Source organism: Meles meles, chromosome 7 (genome assembly GCF_922984935.1).
Source record: "Meles meles chromosome 7, mMelMel3.1 paternal haplotype, whole genome shotgun sequence".
Lineage (NCBI taxonomy): Eukaryota > Metazoa > Chordata > Mammalia > Carnivora > Mustelidae > Meles > Meles meles.
The window spans coordinates 120,263,145-120,278,612 of NC_060072.1; the positions used below are offsets into that span (position 1 = coordinate 120,263,145).

At 46.5% G+C, this 15,468-nt stretch overlaps 1 protein-coding gene across 15 annotated transcripts in view; it reads right to left on the reverse strand.

Annotated features, from left to right (window-relative positions):
• The window catches only part of SVIL (supervillin), a 233,621-nt gene that overhangs the window by 19,072 nt on the left and 199,081 nt on the right, over window positions 1-15,468 (reverse strand). For all 15 annotated transcript variants that reach the window (XM_046011364.1, XM_046011359.1, XM_046011360.1 and 12 more), the window contains 9 exons: window positions 12,000-12,089; window positions 11,825-11,911; window positions 10,230-10,401; window positions 7,958-8,130; window positions 6,064-6,219; window positions 4,643-4,779; window positions 3,912-4,059; window positions 3,646-3,791; window positions 1,585-1,760 (listed from right to left, as the gene is read on the reverse strand). In XM_046011364.1, the coding sequence (XP_045867320.1) occupies window positions 1,585-1,760; window positions 3,646-3,791; window positions 3,912-4,059; window positions 4,643-4,779; window positions 6,064-6,219; window positions 7,958-8,130; window positions 10,230-10,401; window positions 11,825-11,911; window positions 12,000-12,089 (1,285 nt within the window). The remainder of the gene's footprint in view (window positions 1-1,584; window positions 1,761-3,645; window positions 3,792-3,911; window positions 4,060-4,642; window positions 4,780-6,063; window positions 6,220-7,957; window positions 8,131-10,229; window positions 10,402-11,824; window positions 11,912-11,999; window positions 12,090-15,468) is intronic.

Consider the following 15,468-nt stretch of genomic DNA (forward strand, 5'->3'; position numbering starts at 1 on the left):
ATAGATCATTAAAAGAATTTCTGCATATTTATTTCTTGGACACCAGACAGGACAGTGGCCCCGGGGAAGCATAAGTGCACAGAAAAGGAAGTGGCAGACCTGGCACAGACCAGGCAAAGACCTGGCGGCCTGGTCCTGCCTCAGGGTCACAGAGCTTGAAATGCTCTAAACACCGTAATTCAGAAACGAAGTCAGGGACATGGTGGCTGAAGAGGGTTCATGAGAGCATTGTTCATCCTCCCACATCAGTCTTTGGTTGTGGACGGAGACTGGGATGCTATACCCCACGAGACTGCTGAGCAGCGCTCACTGGGGCCTGTGCTCCGTCACTTCCTGTTTCGTCAGGACTCAGCTTCTGACGTCACAGCTCGGGCCCATCAAGGAGGCTGCCGGCCCCAAGACAGACTGCTGGGGGACAGCACGGTACACACATGCTCCCACCTCGTACTCTCGCAGGCCTCTGGGAACCAGGTACCAGCAACTCTGGAAAATTCAGGGCTCCCTTGTGAGGCTGGGGTCTTTCACGGCAAACTGAATGATCTGAATCTGAATTCAGAATGATTCAGAATGAATGAATTCAGAATGAATGTCTGAAAGATCATCTTTCATATAAATTTTACTCTGCAGAGTGTGCTAGGATGCCTGTCGGCAGAGCGCTTGCTTTCAGCTTTAGACAATGATTTTTTTTTTAATGTTGGGAGTCAAGCAAGCACGAGAGGCAGTGGGTGGCAGGGGCAGGGGGGGCAGGAGTGCGCGAGGGTCTACCTCCATGCTGACTTCCATGTTCGAAGTGGGCTAAGTCTGGACACCCCAGTGCTTCAGCTCCTCATTGGGTAGGAGGGGCTCAGGGCTTACTCTTGGCTGCCCCTTAGGAGGAGCCCTGGGGAGGCTCTTAAGACACACGGACTCAAAAGCCCTACCCCACACGAACTGAGAATACATCCCAGGGGCTGGCGCTGGGGCTGGGCCTGGCATGTGCATTTTTTTTAAGCTTCTCAGGTAATTCAGATCTGGGATGTGCTGAGAAGCCCTGGGTTAGGTGCTCACTCATCTGCTCCCAGTCGGAAATATTAAAGTTACAATGATTTCAACAGTATCCTCTCTCTCACTCCTTGTCCCCCAAAAGGCACAGACGTCATCTAGTGCCAAAGAAATGGTAAATCCTGGACTTTGAGAGCTATGCTGAGAAGGCGTGAAATGAGAAGGAAATATGTCGCTTTTGCCCCTTCAGATTGATGGTGGAATTCCAGGTCCTGGAGCCTTTTCAGATCCGCATGTCGTTTGTTTCAACAATTGCTACTCATCTGCCAGGACAGCCCCTGGGAGGCCGCAGGTGGGAACAATTTGTTCATCTCAAGAAAGGAGACTGAACACAGCATCGGGAACATGACGGCATCCGTATTTCCGCATCAGTTAGGAAAAAGCTAAAGAAATACTCTTTTTGTGAGTATTCAGGGTACTGCCTGCAGTCAGTGATGAAAAGGAAACCCTAGGAAGAGTGAGAGCAGGTGAGCATGGGGGGAACTCAGGCCCGCTGAGGGAACCTGCTTGATCTCCCACACCACTGGCAGGTGACGGAAATACCTGGGAATAAGCGGGTTGCATTCTCCGGGATCCAGTGGGTTGATGTCACAGTTCTCGTAGTCAAAGGTTCCATTCCACAAGTGCTTTGCCAGCTGAAAAGCTATTTTCCGTTGTGCTAATGTGACTTCTTTTCCATGCCACACGTACACTTCACTACCGAAGTCGAACACCAGTACCTGGAAAGGTCGCAGAGAGCAACAGGTTAACTTCAGAGCCCTGCTCCGGCTGAATGAGGTGTGCACTGACCGAGTGTGATGGGGAGACAGCTGGCACTGCCCTGCCACGCTGGCCTCTGGCCCGTGGCTCTGATTTCCGTCTTGTCCTGAACTCACCAGCTTCCACGGCAAGTTATTTAACTGTTTTCCTATCTGCCTTCTTTCCCTTCTTCTTCCCTGTCCCCCTGCTCTTTCATTCACTGAGCATATACAGTGGCCACTTCTTAAATGCTAGGCCCTGAGGACCAGCGAGGCGGTCTCCCCTTTGTACAGTTCCAGCACCCTCCAGGGCAGAGACCATACCGTACTGACATTTACAGGACCTTAGGAAGTGTTTGCTGAGTGAATACATGAATGTAATGCCATCTCTTACTTCCATACCTCTGGTTTATCGGACTCTTTCATCCTAGAATAATTTCTTCCTTCCTGTCCGGCAATCCAAATCCTACTCAACTCCCGGCGAGGCTCAACTGCACCTTCCCTTTAAAATTACTCCTGATTATTATTTCTCTGTGATTTTGTTTTTCCATTTAAATGCCCACAGGTGTCATACAATCCACCTAGCTCTGGAATACGTTCTTTCTAATACGTTCCTCTACCCAATGAAATTTTTTTTTAAATATTTTATTTATTTGACAGAGACAGTTAACAAGTAGGCAGAGAAGCAGGCAGAGACAGGGGTAAGCAGGCTCCCTGCTGAGCAGAGAGCCTGATGTGGGGCTCGATCCCAGGACCCTGAGATACTGACCTGAGCCGAAGACAGAGGCTTTAACCCACTGAGCCACTCAGGTGCCCCTACCCAATGAAATTTAAGGTTCTTTTGTGTCTTCCACTTTTTTCACAAGACGATGGTAATGACAGTGTGTGTGTTTAGTAAATACTCGCATGGGAGAAAACAGCTAGTATATTATTTGGTAAACCCAAATTATATAAACATGCCTCTATTATTCCTGAAACTTTGTTTATAGAAAATCAAGAGATAGGGCTAAGGAGTATTTCTATCTTATTCCCTGGTATACTGATATACGACACTGTGCGCAAGTATATAAGTGTAAGCAGAAGGCACAATGACTTGACTTACATGTACTGTGAAATGATTACCACAATTTAGTTCAGCTGACATCCATCACCTCATACAGATAAGAAAAAGAATACAATAAAAATCCTCCTCAAAAATAAAGAAAAATTTACATTTTGCCTAAAACAGAAAGCCTTCAATGACCCGACTCATCTGAACAATGTTCTGAATTCTAGGGGTGCCTGGGTGGCTCAGTCATTGAGCGTCAGCTTAGGTCGTGATCCAAACATTCTGGGATCAAGTCCCGCATCAGATTCCCTGCTCCGTGGGAAGCTTGTTTCTCCCTCTCCCTCTGCCCTTGTTTGTGTTCCCTCTCTCACTGTGTCCTTCTATGTCAAATAAATAAATTCTTAAAAAAATATATTTTGAGGGGCACCTGGGTGGCTCAGTGGGTTAAGCCGCTGCCTTCGGCTCAGGTCATGATCTCGGGGTCCTGGGATGGAGCCCCGCATCGGGCTCTCTGCTCAGCAGGGAGCCTGCTTCCCTCTCTCTCTCTGCCTGCCTCTCTATCTACCTGTGATCTCTCTCTGTCAAATAAATAAATAAAAATCTTTAAAAAAAAAATATATATATATATTTTGAATTCTATCCTCGTATTTAAGATGGAGTAATGGTTTGCATTCACAAGTAAATATCCTGTAAAAATACATCACTGTTCCACACCAAGCATGAACACGGGCCAGCGTTTCTCCAGCACGTGGAGTGGGTGTTATTGGGCAACCTCGTGCCAGGCGCTCTCTTGGCGAGGATGACATCCACGCACTGTACCTCTTTAGACTGCAGAAGGGAACACTTAGGAATCTTCCCCCAGTAGTCGTCATCAGGGACAAGTTTGTCGTCCATCAGACGGTAAATGCAGTTTGTTTCAATTATGGCTGTTTCATAAAGTTCATCTTCTTTTGGGTCTCCAGCAGCTTTGGGATGAGAACAAGAAGACAGGATGACATTTTACACTGAAAAGTGGCCGGTTTAGAAGAAGTAAGTAGGGGATTAGAAAAGCCTCGCGAGGCTCTGAAAATACAGTAAACTCTTACACTGGTAACTGGTTTGGCCACCCAGAAGCTTCCAGAAGTCTTTGGCCGCATGAGTGTGTGTATTAATTCCTTCTTCAATAGTCTGGACGTAAGTAGCTCTACAACCAAGTTCCCTCTTCGTCTGAATTAAACTTGCCAGTTCTGAGGCCTGGAAAAAGGGAGGAGCACAATTACCTAGATAGACAAGCCTGTGGTGAGGCAGAGTGGCGCATACTGAAGCTGGAGGCAAAAATGGCGGGTCTGCAGGGGAGACCATGTGACCACAGGGGCTGCAGGCACCCGGTCTTGGGTATTTTCAGCAAGGTCAGGAGAATGGAACTCAAGGACCAGGGGGCACAACTCTCTAGAGCAGCCATTCTTTATTTTTAAATACAATAGGTCACTCATGAAGTTTTGGAAAAATACTCATTCTCTGGGAGGTTTTTATTCAATAAGCTGGTAGCAGCATTTCATAGGTACCTGGGATAAACGGCTTTGTAGGGATGTGCCAGTTCTTTTTTCACATAGGAGTGAGAATAGGTCATAATCCTTCCACAACTTCCCACTTAAGCACCTAATGAATGCGTGTTTGAGAGACATTCAGCGAAAGAAATACTGCCTCTCTCCCTTCTCACTTGAATTTGACATTTGGCATTTGAGAAGCCGTGTAAAGACGTAGCAACTGGTAGAACATTCTATCGGTGTATAAAGGAGAAGTTTAACTCAACATTTCTTATTTTTCAGATACCAACCTTTGCCTTTTCTATGACATTTGCAAACTCTCCTACCCACACGAAACAGTAATGGGGAGAGAGCAGGAGGAAGCAGTCCCCACTGTTGAGGGACGAAGCTCGAGGTTCAACCAGTCTGGTCTGCACATGTCTTCTTCCTGTAAGGCAGGAGGCAAAGGGTCGCCGTCTTGCCAGAGAGGAGAACTCTCCAAGCCACAGGAAGGGCCAGGAAGCACCCCTGCTACAGACTCTTGTGTTCTAAAGATTCTCGTCTACCAACACCGGCTCCATGACAAAGAATGGTAGAAGGGGGTTTCTAGTGACGGCCTTCTAGATTACTCTCCCGTGTTAGTGCTTTCCTACATGTCATCATGTGTCTTAGGACTGCCACTGGGGTCCTTTTACAGCACGTGTGTGGATTCATTAAGTTCCCTCCTCCAGGAAAGTTAGCAAACGTGCTCCTTTTTCCCGTTCAACTCCTCCCCCGACCCCTTTCTCTGTGCCCAGCCCACCTCCTGCATTTCACAGCCCCTGCCAGCCACCCTGCAGGTGAGGGCCTGCCTTCCCAAGCATCATCTTCCTGGGATTTGCACGCTAAACCCAGGGCAGTCTTAGGCAATCAGCTTGGAGGGAAGAACTTCTTTGTGCTGCTTTCCACACCTTCTCCTAAATGACTTGATTTAGGCCTTTCATGGTCACACTGATAGTGTCATCTCTGGGTCAGAGCTTGGGACCAGACGTTCGTTAATTGTGCTCGTCACTAGTCCTCCAAATGCACTAAAAAGGCCAGTTCTCATGAAGAAACACACAGGACACCCTCCGGGAAGGATATTCCACCAGCCTCCTCTTCATTATTACTCTAGGATTGCCACTCGGAGGCAGCCAAGGCTCTCCTCACAGCCCATGGTCTCTCTGGTCGTTTCCCTCGCTCTTGGCAGAGGGGGTGCTGGAGTGGAAATCTAGGTCGGCTTCAGTTGCCTCTGCTTTCCCTAGATTCCCTCTCCAAGCACTTGGATCTCTGCGTCTGGCCCACACTAACCTTGCTCATCTCAGCGAGGAGAACTGAGTGGAGACAGCCCCCACGAAGACTTCGGGGACTGCTGGAACTACAGGACAGCGTGGTGACGGGGCTCAGAGGGCAAGGGGAGGCGGCAGCAGAAGCTGAGCTTCTGGAATGGGAAAGACCTGAGTGCAAATCCACCCCTGCCACTCAAACAGCCGCTGTGACCTCAGGTGCATCACTAACCACACCAAGCCTCAGCGGGCATCACATCTGCCACCTCCTGGGATTTTGTGAAGCTTGGGTGACGGGAGGTAACCGTGCGCTCTGCACAGTAGGTTCTCAAAGAGCATGTGCTCCCTCTCCCGAAGGTCAGGCCTCCCTGTGTTACCAGACTCAAACCCCTTCTCTATGCGTGGTTCCTCCCATGGCTCCTAAGTACCTTTAATCTGTAAGAGCATCAGCTTCTTGTAAGGCACCGCGCTGTTGTTGGAATTCTGTTCGGTCAGATTGACGCTCCGCAGGCTGATGTTGCTGAAGTTTTCTTTACTGGCTAAACCTGCCAGAGTGACTTCGGAGAAGTTGGAGTTGGCAGACACTGGGAGGGTTGAATAAGGAAACAGCGGGGAAGGGGGAGCAAGACGGGCCAGTGAAATGACATTTGCCATCAGAGATTCATCATCTACTAGCTTTTTCTCAGAAAGTTAATCCTGAGGAGGAGACCATCCTCAGGTTTGGGTGACAAGGCGGTACAGGGCTGAGCTCCTGTACTCAGGATTTAACTCTGTCCTAAGAGTACCAGCTGCCTGCGGGCACACATCACGTCTCACCGTGCAGGGGGATGAGAATCGATGGACGGTGTGAACCAGCTCTTTTGCTACAAAATCAGGAGCTGGACACACATGTCGCAATTCCACTGAAAGTGAATATAATTCCTAATAATGTTTGGATGTTGATGCCAACACACTCACAAGGAAGGCTATGAGGTATCTTTCAACAACAAAGTCTTTATATGTAGAAAAGCAGGCACTCTTGTAGGGATGGGTTAGTCCTAATCTTTTTCCTGGAAGCAAAGTGATCAACTAGATAATCCCTTAAGGTCTTCTGCCCTCAGAATTAAGACCATTGGAAGAAGATGCTGGGTTTTTCATGTACACCAACAAATGTGTACATGTCAGTCACCACAAAGCCACCCCCAGGCCCCCGAAAGTGGAGATAGAGGAAAAATACCTAAAATTTGTGCCAAGAAGCCTTTATTTCTTCAACTGATCTTTTTTTTTTTTTTAATGTCTAGGCTAAAAAAAAAAGTAGGCTGAGAGAAATTCAGAAAATTATTTTGCTAGGATTAAGGTCTTATACTACTCGACAATTCATATGGCCCAGAGGTTTTGAAATATTTTCTTAGTCAGTCAGTTATAATGAAAAGACCAACTATAAAGGAAAACACAAATTATAGCAAGAGTATTCAATCTGCAAATGGTGTATGCCCAAATCACCTCCACTGAGAAAACCACTGTTTCAGAACAAGGGAACCCTACCTCACCAGGCTGAGGAGGGCAGAGCAGCTGAGCCAGAAGTGGGACACAGGGCACAGAGCCACTGCCTCACTCTTATTCGCCAGCTATACCCCAAAGCCCCAACACTACCCAACCCACAGCCCCAATTTCCGAGGCTCCTGTTAAACACAATTTGGAAAGCATTGGTTTATGCATTAATCAGTAATATGAAAATCTAGGATTAGGAAAAGCAGCCATTTGGGACATTTTCTCATGAGAGATCTAATAATTTGCTCTCAAACAAGATTAAGTGGGGAATTACTGTGTTTGGGCTCTACGGAGCTGAAAATGGGTTGAACTACAAAGCCAGCAGCATCCTTCTCCTCCAATCTCTTGAAAGAAAACTCAGCAAAACAGGATAACTTAGGTACGGGGTGCCTGGGTGGCTCAGTGGGTTAAGCGTCCACCTTTGGCTCAGGTCATGATCTCAGGGTCCTGGGATCGAGCCCTGCACTGGGCTCCCTGCTCAGTGGGAAGCCTGCTTCTCCCTCTCCCTCTGCCAGAGTGCTCTCTCTCTCTGTCCCATAAATAAATAAAACCTTTAAAAAAATAAGAAAATAAGTTAATGTAGTGAACAGACACTCCACGCTCTAAGATGTTCTGCGAAAAGCCTTTCCATTTCCAGGCAGGTGTACACGTACGTGTGCGCAAACTTACTCATTTTTATTTGAAGAGTGTCTTTTGAGCACATGACTGGGCTCGGCAAGGCAGAAAAAGGATTAAAATCACCTAATCGCCAGACGCCAACACAGAGACAGAGCGGTGGTTCCACATACTCACTCTTTTCTACTTTCATCCGCTTCGACTCCATGAAGGCAATGTTTAGTCTCTGCTCCGTGTATTCCTGAAGGAGGTCTTCTCTGGCTGCCAGCATTTTCAAGGGGTTTTTGGAAGCCTGGACCCGACGCTTGGGCCTCACTGCGCGCTTGTGCTCGGCCACAGAGGAGGTCAACCTGGGAAGCAAAGTGGAGTTGTGGCCTTGGTCTGCCTATCACCCACGCCTGGGTTATCTGGGGCTCTCTGACGTGAAATAACAGTCTCTACCATTTTATTTCCTGATTTCATTGTAAGTCTTACAAGTCCTCCTCCTGCCCGCTACTCCCAGACATGGACACACAGAATTTTGGAAATGGGGGATTCAGGCCCATTTAGTCTAAGATCCTGGAGGCTCCCGGCCCCACAAACCACAGCACAGCCTGTCGTCTCTGCCTGGCCGTGCATCTGATGCTTTGTGAGGCAGCTCATTCCACTACTAGAATGCTCTGAAGGGTAGAAAGTCGTTCCTACCCTGATCACACCCATGTACTGGAATATTACACATGTCTACTCCTGTCGCTGGTGAGCCCTTCAGGAATTTACAGACAGTCACTGCTTCTCGATTTCTCTTTCCTCCAGACTAAACTTTGTTTTCACACAACTGGTTTTCAGCTGCCTTCGGAACTCCCCTACAACCAGCCTCCTCTCAACTCTCTGTGCCTTTCTGAAAAGTAACCACTGCTTTGAAGAATATATTGAAATAAGACAGGCCCAAGAAGCCAGCAACAACTGCCACGCACTCACACGACTCTCTAGGGGCAGACCAGACAAGGGGAGGGGGCCGATCCGGTCACGCGGTCTCCTGACAGATTCCACTCCTACTCTCAGTTTCCAACTGCACGTCCTCTGTGCTCTGATACATAATTCTGTCCTCTGTGTGACAGTGTGTGTATAAACATAGCTATAGCTATACAGAGATAGATACAACGATTTAAGCAATGACATTTGGGTTGGGAGAAGAGGACAAATGGTTAAAGAACTGTGTATGTAAATACACAAAATTCTATTTAAAAAGGTGGGAAATGGCAAACTTCATTTTTTAAGATAGAAAATTGAGAAAAACTGAAAAAAGAACCCAAAACCAGAAATATGCAAAAAATGCATTCAGAGCAGCTCACAGGAAAATGTATGATGACCCCACAGTCTTCTGGAAGAGGGAGTCACTCAGATGAATTCGTGGGGAGGAGAAAAATGTGGTCTGTGGCTGTGGGCGTAGCCTGCCCAGCACATACTCTCCCTGGCTTCCGGTAAGAAAACCTTGATACTGGCTCTGGCTCTGAGGGGCAGGCGTCCAGCGACCAGCTCTGGCCAATCCTCACCTTCCATCCCCTTGGCTACAATGATTGCTTTAGGACAGGGCTCGGACCCTAGAAAATCCAGCCTGGAACTTGGGCTGGAGGGAACAGCTGAGGAGAGAAGCTGCCTGTACTGGAGTGGCCAAGCCAGGGGTCGAAACAACCACACCGGGGGTGGTCATCGTGCCACGTGTTGACAGCTTCGCAGCGGTAAAGCAGCCTAAGAAACACCGGCAAGAGAGAGACCTCGTTCTGAGGAGCCTCTGGAACCTTGTTCACACTCACACTTTCCAGTGAGTAGACCTATAAATCCCTCCACACCTTTCTTTTGTCAAAGTCCATTTGACTTGGATTTCCTTCTGGCACCTGCAACCAAAGGAATCCCAAAACCACAACGGCTTTCCTGAGGTGGTTTAGTCATGATCCTGTGTGAAGAGTGACCCTTGGTCATCCCTGAGAAAACTCTCAAATCTATTCATTGCATAGATTATTGGAGGGTAAGTAATCTGCTTTATTGATTTTTCTAGTCCATTGTGTGAGTCTGCACCCAAATGGACTGTGATCCAAATATTTTTCAAGGTTACAAGTTCAATGTCAAATGAAAGACAGCATAGAGATGTCTGGCCAAATTTATGTTTGTCTAAAAATCTGCAAAACAATATTCAGTTATGTGACAAACACAGTGACCTTACTTTTAGGGGCCAGGGCAAACACCCGTGGCACACGTGGTCTTGCCTACCTCCTGCCCGAGCGCACATCCGTTCTGGAGCACGCATGTCACCTGCCCTACGTGTCTGGCTCTAGAGAATAACCCTGTGTCTGTGAGGAAGGTCTGCGGCAGAAGGAGGTGGCAGCAAGAGAAGATCTCGTGGAGGTACCGTGTGAAAGCTGATGACAGAATCAGCCCTTCTCCATGGGTGAAAAAAACAGAAATCACTCACTTAGGGGCATAAGGATCGAAAATGACATCGAAATCCTCATCCAGCTCCACGGGGCTTCGCGGGACGGTGTCATCCATGCTGCGGTAAAATCTGGCAAAGGTCTCGTCATCGTCCAGCTTCATGACCTCCTTCACAGATTTCCCAGTGACCGTGAGTACGGTCTCTCCGCCAACTATGACAGACGAAGCGAATACATGACCTTGGATTTGTGGCAAAACACTACCCCAACTACGCTTCACGAGGTCTTCAAAATATTTCCCCCTGAATGCCAAGAGCAGAGAGAACGTGATAGTTCCTGGGCCTTCCCGAGGTCTCACGGAAGGACTGTCCATCTGCAAAAACCTTGCACTCGGCAGGTGTTAGGAGAGGAGGTGATGAAAGCTCACCGAGCATTTCTAAACCACTGGAGGCACAAATGGCCTTGGCCTCATTCTAGATCGGAAATCGGTAAAAACTTTTCCTGGAAAAGGTCACATGGCAAACACTGTAGGCTGTGCATGGGAAGTCATAGGGCCTGTATGGCAAGCACTCACCTCTGCTACTGGGCAAAAGGGACTCTTCACAATACATTAACAAGGGAGCATGACTTCGTTCCAAAAGGGCGTCATTAACAAAAACAGGCGGAGAGCTGGATTCGTTTCCTGACCCCCTGAGCTAGATCACCAGTATATATATGTAATAGGCTTTGAGTTGTTTGAACTCCTTGCCTTGCCAGTTTCATTATGACCTTACACTTTGACGTTGCTGGAATAAAGCATTTGTCTACATTATCCCCAACCTGTTAGGAGGTCACAGTCAACAGTAGTGACTCCCAGTGCTTAGTATGTGATTGGTTTCAAGTACTAGACATTTTTATTGAGATGATGCTAGTTCTGCATATTATTCCTTTACTTTGTATACTTCAAGGACTTTTATACTGACATATATATTTCAACATGTATTCAGAAATCACTGGTAGATGTCATCTGCTACCTTATTAGAAACTGACAGTTTCTAATGCGTGGCTCAGGTCATGATTCCAGGCTCTTGAGATAGAGCCCTGTATTGGGCTCCGTGCTTCTCCCTCTACCTTTTCCTTGGCTCGCGCTCTCTTCCTCACTCTCTATCTCAAATAAATAAATAAAATCCTCAAAAAAAAAAAAAAACTCAAACCTGACATATACAATTTAAATTTCATCCAGTGTGTGACCATGTCAATTTTGTGTAATATCTGCTTTCAAGCATAAAAGCAAAATTACTGTGTTCCCAGTACTCACTGGGTGACATCCCAAGGACTGAGTGGGACTCAGGAACCAATCTTATTGGAGACCCCCAATCTAGTACAGTATGAAGTGAACCAGACCCGGGTAATCCAATCATTCCTGACTTCCTTCTTCAAATGGTAACGAAGATAATACTTTCACTATGACTGGGTGAAGTTAAGCAGAAAGGAGACAATTTAGCTGAGGAGAAAAAGCAATCAGAATCGTGATTTAGAGATTTTGAGAGAGAAGTGGGGTTTTCTGTTTAGGTTCCCTTAGCTACTCATTGGACTATGAATCACAGCGAGCTACAAGCACAAAACCCAAAGCCTCGCTCTGGCTTCCGGTATGTACCTTTGTTATTCAGCCTCCTCAGAAAGGTTTCCAGCCTGTCGAGCTTCAGGTCCGATTCCAACTGCATGTCTGGTCTGGCTTCGATATCTAGGTAAGCGGAAACCATCCATGAGACAGTGCCACAGGGACTTCTGGTCTTAGACCCATGGGCACATCAGGTGCCTCGGTGACTTACCTTCCAAGGGCTTAGAAACTGGTGTGGTGCCCCTTGTTTTACTGCAGATGGGAGACGCTACTGGAGTTATGGCCGTGGGTGACGCCAAACCTGTAGAACATCAAAGGAGCTAGTTAGTATCTCAGGATCATTTCTGGAAATTCCCCGGACCCTGCTGGATCTCCAATAGTCCCACTGGAGGCTTTACCACTTCCAGACTTCACACACAGGCACGCATGTGCACACATATGTACATTCAACAGGTATCATTGCTACATAGGACAGCTGCACATGTAGACAGAGCTTTATAGTTTCTAAGGTCTACAGTAGCTGAGAAGTTGCCACTCCAAAAGGAACAATGAAGACAGGGGAGAAAACGTGCCCGGAACACATAAGTGGAATAGAAGAGTACATAAGGCATCAGAATATACTAGAACACATGGAGTTGGGAGTCCTGAAGGCCGTTTAGGTGGTGGAGGTAGTTCAAGAGAAAGAATATTTGCACCATGTCCCACAGAGGCAGTGGAGAATGGGCCGTGTCATACCAGCTGCCAAGCGGCCCCTGGCACTGGGGTCTTCCTGCAGGATGACCCGACGTAGGGCAGTTTGGCCTTTGGGGGCATCAGTCAGAGAGTGATTTTATTGAGTAATAACCTAAGGAGTACTAACCTTTTAGAAGAAAGACACAGAAGAGGATACATTTAAATTGACTTGTGATTGCTGAAGGGTCATATCTATCTCGAGTGTAGCTGGGAACTAGCTAAATGCTTTCACATACATTTATCAAGGAGCAGAGCAGGGGGATGCCTGGGCAGTGCAGTCTGTTAAGTGTCTGCCTTTCGGCTCAGGTCATGATCCCAGGGTACTGGGATCAAGTCCGGAGTCAGGCTCCTTGCTCAGTAAGGAAGCTGCTTCTCCCTCTGCCTACTGCTCCCCCTGCTTGCACACGCTCTCTGCCTCTCTCTCTCTAATAAATAAAATATCAAAAATAAATAATAAATAAATAACTAGCAGAGTGGGGAATTTTTTTAAAAAGTGTAAAGGTTAGGGACGTATGAAAGAAAGGCATTCCAGCATAGAGAGGGTATCTGGTTGGAACAAGAAACCTTAATAAGGACAAAGATGAGTACCTTTCTCCTCACCTAAGTAAAGGGATGGCAAAGGAAAGTAATTAGTGCATTTACGAAGAACAGAATGAGATGTTAATGTTCTTTGTATTCATTTGTAATAAATGTGAAATCATTAGATGACACTGCCCCTTTAAGCAAATCTCAAAGAACAGCATTTGCGGAATATGTAACTCACTACCGCTGACTAGGAAAAATAAATGAATGAATGCTCTCCTTCTGTTCGCTGGAGAGGGATGTATAATAGCATAGAACTTTTAAAGAAAAAATACAGAAATTGGCTTAAAACTTCAGTTTTAGGTGATATTCTAGAAGTACTTCTTAATAGGTACATACATTTGCTTGATGATGTCCATAAAAATCCAGACATTTGTTTCAATGACCAAACCTGAAAAAGGTTTATGTGAGAAAACAAACTTCCTTGAAAGATAATAAAGTAAAATTTGGTAACACAGCCCGTACAGGTGCCATAAACCATCACCTACTAACAGGAGGCAAGGGAGACCACAGAAGAGTTCCCAAGCTCTGAAGCTCAGAGAACTTGGCCCTGCGGGCTGTAGGGGCGCCCCCTGCTGCCCATCCAGCCAGTGGCATGCACAAGAGCTCCCAGAGGCGGGATGTCCCTTTCCCAACTACAGGCAAGGGTTTCTCCCTAACTCAACATTGTTAAACAAAGCACTCCCCATACCCCTTCTCAGTGAATTCTAACCATCCACGTACTCTCTTCAGAGACATCTTCACAGCTCTCTTATTCAAAGGCATGTTTTGAGAACTTTCAGAATTGTCGAATGCCACGGGAGCTAGAGCACTAATTGTTAAGTACAGTCTAGGAACATCAAAACGTCAAGGGGCGCCTGGGTGGCTCAGTGGGTTAAGCCGCTGCCTTCGGCTCAGGTCATGATCTCGGGGTCCTGGGATCGAGTCCCGCATCGGGCTCTCTGCTCAGCGGGGAGCCTGCTTCCCTCTCTCTCTCTGCCTGCCTCTCTGTCTACCTGTGATCTCTCTGTCAAATAAATAAATAAAATAAAATAAAATAAAAAACAACAAAAAAAAGTCTTAACAAAGTGAGAGAAGGGAAGGAAAATCAGGGCTGGTAGGTAGCGACACACTGAGCTGAGAAGTCTCTGTGGCCGTGGTGTAGGGACGGTGTTATTCTGCAGTGTGGATAGCACACTAGATGCCGTGTTACTGCAAATCAGGATAATGATTCCAGTGAAACATGTAACAGCAGGTGGTAAAAATATTAGAAAAACAGGATGCAGTTTTTTCCTTACATGAAATGCACAAGACATTTATATCCTGAGCCATCCATATAGCACCTGTTGAATAAAGACCCTGGATTTGCTCAAGAAGTGTGAAAGCGAACTCCTGCACTAAGGGATACGAACGTCTCTGACCTTGTTCTCCAAATCCACTTCCTCTGACATCCCTGTGCACAAGGACAGTGTATTTGGTAACCAGGGCCTGCTTACAAATAAGTGGTAATTTTTTTTTTAAGATGGAAGAGGAAGAAAGAAACCAAAGTTCAAAGTTATCGGGATAAAAGTCCAGGCTAAAAGTGGAAGATGGGAACTCTGGTTCAAGTTTCCAGCTTGAGTTCTTAACCAGCATGGGCCTCAGGGTCTGCTTTTGTTAACACAGGAACGGGGCTCCGGCCAAAGTCATTTAACATGCGTATACAGGTCTCTGATCTGATGAAGAAAAGTCACAGTTACCACCTCATTCGGTGGGAGCAAATTACCTTCTGTTTTCCTACACCAAGATTCGAGTTAATCACAATTCAGGGTTTCCCCGTCCTTCCTTCTGCAAATATTTATTATGTGCCTACAATGAGTTAGGCACTATTTATAAGTGAGGATCCTGGAAGTTTTCCAGGGAAGAGAAGCATGAACTAAGAAAGCTGATGACAACGTATGTTAACTCTAAGTGCATGTGAGCACTTATATCACTAAGTCAGGAAATTCGTTTTCAAACAAGACCTTAGGAAATGAAAGTCTAGGCATATAGGTGATGAACAGACCCCAGATTTCAACCATTTCCCACTGGATATGGAGCCTCACAGCTTTACTGACCACGTGAGGCAAAAAGTGACTTCACTGACCGTGTGAGGCATTGGTCAATTTCATAAATCTTTCAATACCAACTTCAAATCAGTTTTAAGAGCTCAGCGGCAAAGAAGTGACCGTCTGCAGGGAATCCTACTTCCTCAGGATGGCAAACATCTTTTAAAAATCTATTAAAACCTCTCCGGAAATAGGGTTTTATAAGCCAGCAAACTCTAGTTTGACGGAAAGGGACCTAGGAATTCCTCTAAAAAAGAGAAGATGCAAACTCCTTCTTCCTTGACAAAGGCTTATTTGGGT